The following is a 7,649-nucleotide window of genomic DNA, read 5'->3' on the forward strand; positions in this document are numbered from 1 at the left end:
ATTATGTCCCCATAAGGAAGGCGAGTCCCCACACATGACTGTGTAAACAGATTTAGGTCCCCACAAGGATGGTAATGCTAGGCCACACACACACACACACACACACACACACACACACACACACACACACACACACACACACACACACACACACACACACACACACACACACACACACACACACACACACACCTGATTAGATATTCATTGGCTGTTGCTACCCAGCAACCAGTATAAATGCATGAGTAACCACAGAGTCCTTTACTTTAACTCTGCCCCAGTCTCAGAGATTACCCAGATGGATTGTTAACGTCCATTAAATATGTACTCCTCAGCACTATGAATATTTAATTTTCTATGCGACTCCACTGAGGCAGGTGTTTCCCCTTTCCAAGATGTAGATTCAACCTTGGTAACATGCTAAATAATGCTCGTTATTCTTTGAACTCCAGCAAATCCCCTTGTGAGTCGTAGAAAGTCTTTGGTCGTCCGTGGTTTTGTTCTTTAAGACCGGCTACATGAAACCCACGTTTTCCCGTCTTCACATCCCACTGATGATCCAGAACGAAGCGAAGGAGTTTAAAGACAGAGCGTTTCATTTCTTGTCTTTTAATTGAACTCCTTGACATCCTGAGCAGCAGTGTAGGAGGTGTTCTGGTTCACAAGTAGCTTACAATGATTCTCCTTCATATCATTCTGAATTGATTGAGAGATCTGAATCATGTTTTCAAGTAGGTCTTCGTGTCATTATGTAAATGAACAACTGCTTATGAAATCCTCTAACTACACTTCAGACATGTGTCTCTTTCCCCCCATGTGATTGATAACAGGTTACACAATCTTTTTCCAGGAATTGGCCTGGAAATGATTAGAAAATGACCGACTAAATGTTCATGTTTGTATTTGGACGTCGCTGTGTAGTTGCAGCGCTTTCTAAATGAATATCAGAGATTTGGGAAAAACATGTCTTGTGTCCAAATATGCAACTTTGGACAATGCGGACATCATTTTTCAACTTTACATAATAGATTTTAGTAACACTTTATTAGTAATGTTCTTGTAATAAATGTTGGTTAATAGGTAATAAGGCTTTTATGTGTTACATAATGCTTATTAAGACTATATACAACTTTTACAACAGTGTTATAAACATGTCTTTAGTATATATATTAATAATACATTTATAAGACCATTTTTAACAGTCTATAGACAGTAACATCATTTGATGAACACCTTATGAGTTAGAGGTGTTTATAAAAGCAAACACATTTATTGAGTTTATACCTATAGGCCTACCTAGTGATTTATATATTTTCTAATAGCATTACAAACACATTTACACCCACCTGTTGTGTCATTCTTAAACTTGTACTAACCCGTTTGTTACTGCTTTTTTAAGAGTCATACTTTATTATCACCTTAATCTAACGCGTTGATGATATTTTATATTTTAGATGTGTTCATTATCATCTTTACTCGTACTGTCAGCTGCTTTATGCTAACATGTAAACCCACATCATATTTCCAGATGTGCAGGAGAGTCCGTTATTTAAACAAATGCAGGCAGCAGACAGTGAGGCTGAGATGGAGACAGAAAGCCCCGGAGGTATTTCAGAGACTCACTCTGTCTTTATCCTCCCGTCAGTTTATTTTGTCACTCCTTCCTCGTCCCTCAGCTCCGGTTGGAAACTCCCGCTCTCTCAGTCCCGCGGCGTCTCTCCGCTCTCTCCTCTGCATGCTTTTTGTTTTCCAGATCCTCTCCAATGAAGTGCTGCCTTCACTGGAGCACTGGAACACAAAGTTTCCCCCCAAAAAAAATATGTAGCCCCAAATACTTCTCTGATTCAAAAACTGCTATTCCGTCACAAGTTCTTTGACTTTCTTTTAAGGCAAGGCAAGTTTATTTATATAGCACTTTTCAACACAAGGCAATTCAAAGTGCTTTACAAAAAATGAAAGACATTAAGAAAATGGCATTTAAAATCAGTCATTAAAAAGAAAAGCTAATAAAATAAACATTAAAAGAAAAAATACATGGATAAAAGTTACAGTGCAGTCTAAGATATGAATAGTTCAATTAAAAGCAGTGACAAAAAGATAACGTAAAATAATAATGTGTCATTCTTTCACTGCTTTTTCATTCAATGTCTGTTGAGGGTCAGGTTGCATTAAAGTCATGCACAAAAGTATGTAATTATAATCAGAGGAAATGTGTATTAAACATGATCCTTCCAATATTCTTTTGCCAAGTGAAAAATTGCAGAATAATTCAGCTTATTTTATTGTTATATAAAATACATAATTAAGATGGTGATATGTGAACACATTTTGATTTACAGTAAAGCATAGCAATAGAAATGCTACTGCCAAAAATAATTACTATAAAAAACAGATATCACAAGATAAATTCAATATTCAATTCTTTAACCTAAACATAATAGTTATCTTGTAGTTTCCAATGACTCAAAGCCCAGTAATCAATACAAATGATACAAAACATATTTACTTGTATCATACATTTGTTTGAATTCAGAACATATTTTATACCTTCTTTAACAAAAAATAAGTTGTGGATGAATCGAAGAACTACTTGGGCTACAGATGCTGTGAAACGTCTTCAATTAAATATTAACTGAGAGTCTAAACGCTCCCAGCGTGTGGCACCGATCCTGCCCCCCCTCCTGACTGCTGCCTCTCCTCTGTGTCTCCACTGATGCTGACGTTGGTCTGGAAAGATCCGATAACAGATAAAGAAAACATGAACGAGCCGACCTCATCACCCTGTGTGTGTTCTCTGGTTATTTTGACCCTGTTTTTGTTGTCTGTGTGTTTCTTTCACTCCGGATTGGACAGATATGTCGGTTTTATTAGGAAATGTATTTGATACAGTGCTGATGCTTTTCTTTCTTGGCTTTTTAACTAATCGTTTTTTAACTAGTTTTTGTCCCAAGACAGTCGACACGTAATTTAAGATGTTTCTTTTAATGAGCGGAGCATTTTTGGGCTGCAAATGAGACAAAAAGTGTTCAAAAGGAAGGAAATATTTATATTGCTTAGCTTAATGCCAACCCTATGCACCGCTACTAAGTGTTTATTATAACCACATGGCCTCGTTAACGCCTCTATTGATTCCCAGCTGTTGCCCTGCAAATGAACCCGGAGCTCTTTCACTTTAAGGCGCTTTTTTGTTCATTTATCTCACATTAAATCCACATTAAAGCCCCCCTTTCTCTCCCTTGAGTTATTTTGAGCCAGATGACGATATCCCCCTGTTGTCTTCTTCTTCCCTTCATCCATCCACCCTCTCATCTCTCACCTCCCCCCCTTACGATCCTAACATCTCATCCGTCTTTTTTATGTTTAAGAAAATGTATTAAAAAAGCGTAATTAGACGGTATGAATTTGACTTTTGATTGGGTTTTATGTTTCAGTGTTTTTAAGCAACTGTGAGTGAAAGAATATTGCTTTTATTTTACTTTTTTTGGGGGGGGGGCAGGTAAAATAAGATGTTCTTCTCCCTGCTCCTTTCCACCATGCGCTACAAAACATTATAACACCAGTATAAGTGTACATGTTTTGTAAAGTGTATATGTGTTTTAAAATAACTGCCATGTGTGGAATAAACTTCTCCTCCCCCCTCAGTGGAGTGTGGCCAATCCACATTAAAGCTCCCCTTTCTCTCCCTTGAGTTCATTTAGCCAGCTGACGATATCCCCTTGTTGTCTCCTTCTTCCCTTCATCCATCCACCCTCTCATCTCTCACCTTAATATCATGCAACAAAGTATGTAAATAAGATGAAATGTGTATTAAACACGATCCTTCCAATATTCTTTCGCTCATTGAAAAATGGCAGAATAATTCTCCTTCTCGAATTGTAATATAAAATAAACAATTGAGATCCTAAAATCTTACCAATCTTCTGCGCCCCCCCCCCCCCCCCCCCCAGTGGAGTGCGGCCCCTCGGTGCCGGTGGCCCCCCTCCTGCAGCTGGAGAAGTGCTGCACCCGAGACAACAGCGCCACCCTGGCCTGGAGGGTGATCGCACCCAGCCCCATCGAGGGATACATCCTGGAGCTGGACGACGGCAACGGAGGACAGTACAGGGTGGGTGCAGCGCAGCAACACACATTTATAATATGTAATGTGTGCAAAACAGAGAACAAGGGTTGACACTAATATGACAGTAATTTCATCCAAAACGCAGCAAAAGATGAAGTCCCTTCTGTAGCCAGACTTTGTTTTTGTCTTTTATTATTAATTACCCATATGCTCTGAGTAAAGCCAGATGGTAGTGTGTGTGTGTGTGTGTGTGTGTGTTTTTGTGCATGTCTGTGCATGTCTGTGTCTCAGTGAATATCCATTTTAAGTTTTAAAGTCCTTACAAAGGTTTCCTCTTATATCATTTGTATTTACTTGTTGTTAGTACTTTCAACACAAAGTATTGCACATGCTAACTTGTGACTTCTTGTAGAACAAAGAAAGAAAAAAAATCTGCAACCATGGCCATTATCAGAGATCGTACACACATACATTATAGTATTTTGAAAGTCACGTACCACTTTGCATAAATCATCAATTTCTTCCATTTTCTATGACAAACACGTTATCTCACTCTAAGTTGGTAAATCATTTTCAAAACATGTTTTGCTTGTGATTAATGTGTCGTTAAAATATCTCTAATTATCAACCACACACTAAATATTCCTTCCAAGGAGTGCGTCAGAATATCAATGTACATTCGTAATATGCAAATGTTCCCAGAATGTTTCATGTATGATTCATCTTATGTGTTTAAGCAGCAACACACTGTTCATGTGCTGCACTTAACCTGCGTTTGTAGTGATGCTACAGAGATGAGATGAGATGAGATGAGATGAGATGAGATGTGATGAGATGAGATGAGATGTGATGAGATGAGATGAGATGAGATGTGATGAGATGAGATGAGATGGATTGAGAGAGATGAGATGAGATGAGACGAGATGAGATGAGATGAGATTAGATGAGATGAGATGAGATGAGATTAGATGAGATGAGATGAGATTAGATGAGATTAGATGAGATGAGATGAGATGTGATGAGATGAGATGTGATGAGATGAGATGAGATGAGATGAGATGAGATGAGATGAGATGTGATGTGATGAGATGAGATGAGATTGTTGCTTGATGAGATGAGATGTGATGTGATGTGATGTGATGAGATGAGATGAGATGTGATGAGATGAGATGTGATGTTTGATTGTGATGAGATGAGATGAGATTGAGATGTGATGAGATGAGATGTGATGAGATGTGATGAGATGTGATGATATGTGATGAGATGAGATGAGATGTGATGAGATGAGATGTGATGAGATGAGATGAGATGTGATGAGATGAGATGAGATGAGATGAGATGTGATGAGATGAGATGAGATGAGATGTGATGAGATGAGAGGAGATGTGATGTGATGAGATGTGATGAGATGAGATGAGATGTGATGAGATGAGATGTGATGAGATGAGATGAGATGTGATGAGATGAGATGAGATGTGATGAGATGAGATGTGATGAGATGTGATGAGATGAGATGAGATGAGATGAGATGTGATGAGATGAGATGAGATGTGATGAGATGTGATGAGATGAGATGTGATGTGATGAGATGTGATGAGATGTGATGAGATGAGATGTGATGAGATGAGATGAGATGAGATGTGATGAGATGAGATGTGATGAGATGTGATGAGATGAGATGAGATGAGATGAGATGAGATGTGATGAGATGAGATGAGATGAGATGTGATGAGATGAGATGTGATGAGATGAGATGAGATGAGATGAGATGTGATGAGATGAGATGAGATGAGATGTGATGAGATGAGATGTGATGAGATGTGATGAGATGAGATGAGATGAGATGAGATGAGATGTGATGAGATGAGATGAGATGAGATGTGATGAGATGAGATGTGATTAGATGTGATGAGATGAGATGAGATGAGATGAGATGAGATGTGATGAGATGAGATGAGATGAGATGAGATGATGAAATAAATACATAATAATGTGTGTGTCCTCAGGAGGTGTACGTGGGGAAGGAGACGGTGTGCACGGTGGACGGCCTCCACTTCAACAGCTCCTACAACGCCAGGGTGAAGGCTTACAACGCTGTGGGGGTCGGGCCCTACAGCAAGACTGTGGTGCTCAAGACCTCCGATGGTAGGGTGTGTGTGTGTGTGTGTGTGTGTGTGTGTGTGTGTGTGTGTGTGTGTCTTTGCTGTGGAGTAATGTCCCTTTGATTGTCTTGATGTTATCGCTTCTCCGTGTTAAATTGATTAGACAAGCTTCTTAGAGGCCGAGTCTTGAGGTTTTTTAAGGTAAAGATAGAAGAAGAAGCGTGATGTGATTTATACTGCAGGAGAGAGGAGAGGTGAATGAAGGACGAGAGGAAAGGAGGTGATAACAGGAAAAGCAGACGGAGAATATGATAAGAAATCGGAGAAGAAGACACAAAGGGAAGGATGAAAAAAGATCAAGGGCAAAATAAAGGAATGAGGGGAAAAGTGAGGGAAAGAGAAAAAGGAAAAAAGGGGAGAGGAAGTAAAGAAAGGGATAGTAAATTAAGAAAATATGGAAAAAATAGCAAAAGAGAAATAGACAGCAAAGGGAGAAAGGAGATGAGAAATGACTAAAAAGGACGGCAATAGAGGAATATGTAAAAGAAAGAAATAAGAGAGTAGATAAGGAAGAAAGGTATAGTCAAGGATAAAAGAAAGACAGAGTGATAAAAGAGGGCAAAATAGCTGTTCAACAAATTAAAACATTACACTATATGTTATTTAGCTGATGCTTTTCTCCAGATTGACTTCCATACACCTCTGTCCCGTAGCCTAATGGAGCTATTTGGGGTTAATATCTTGCCCAAGGAACCTTCAAAATGTTGTGTTTGGGGATCGATCCATCGCAAATAGGTGACTTTTAATAAGAAATACCTATATCTGTGATTAGGGAGAGCTTGTTTTGAACCCACTTTTAAGCAATGACAGGATAGAAAGACAGAAAAGGAGGCCAGAAGAGGCTAAAGGAAGAGTGAGGAATAAAGAAGCCTGGGAAAGAAGGAGGTTAAAATTGGACAATGACAGACATCTTCCATAATCACAGAGGGATGAGGGGATCGTCTCTCTCTGTGCCAGACACGACAACAATAGGTCTGTTTCCTCTGATAGCGCTCATCCTCTCTTCTCTCTGTCTCTCTCTGCCAACTCGCTCTCTCTTTCTTTCTCTTGTCCTTTCTTGCCTTTTGCTCCCATTTCCTCGAGGCCTGTTGCTTCCCACAGCTACAGAGAGAAAGGACGCTATGGGATGGGAGCGCGTTGTTAGCATGACGAGTGTTAGAACAAGAGACAGACGCTGATAAACTAACACTGATTATATATATCGGATGTGTCGGCATTTAGTCAGTGTGTGTGTGTGTGTGTGTGTGTGTGTGTGTGTGTGTGTGTGTGTGTGTGTGTGTGTGTGTGTGTGTGTGCTTTTACCCTGCAGCTTAACTCCCACGCACACTTATGGCCCGCCAGACATAACGATATATATAAATATGGAAGGAAACACATGTGCTGCTAATCATTGCCTTTTATATACTGTATATTTATTGCAGATAATA

General features: G+C 39.4%; 1 protein-coding gene across 1 annotated transcript in view; it reads left to right on the forward strand.

The window, feature by feature from the left end:
- The window catches only part of LOC117535652 (tripartite motif-containing protein 67), a 42,396-nt gene that overhangs the window by 22,047 nt on the left and 12,700 nt on the right, over nt 1-7,649 (forward strand). Inside the window, exons 6-8 of the mRNA XM_034200189.1 lie at nt 1,529-1,606; nt 3,948-4,105; nt 6,067-6,205. Of these exons, the coding sequence (XP_034056080.1) occupies nt 1,529-1,606; nt 3,948-4,105; nt 6,067-6,205 (375 nt within the window). The remainder of the gene's footprint in view (nt 1-1,528; nt 1,607-3,947; nt 4,106-6,066; nt 6,206-7,649) is intronic.

The sequence above is a fragment of the Gymnodraco acuticeps genome, unplaced genomic scaffold (assembly GCF_902827175.1).
Source record: "Gymnodraco acuticeps unplaced genomic scaffold, fGymAcu1.1, whole genome shotgun sequence".
In the NCBI taxonomy this organism is placed as follows: Eukaryota; Metazoa; Chordata; class Actinopteri; order Perciformes; family Bathydraconidae; genus Gymnodraco; species Gymnodraco acuticeps.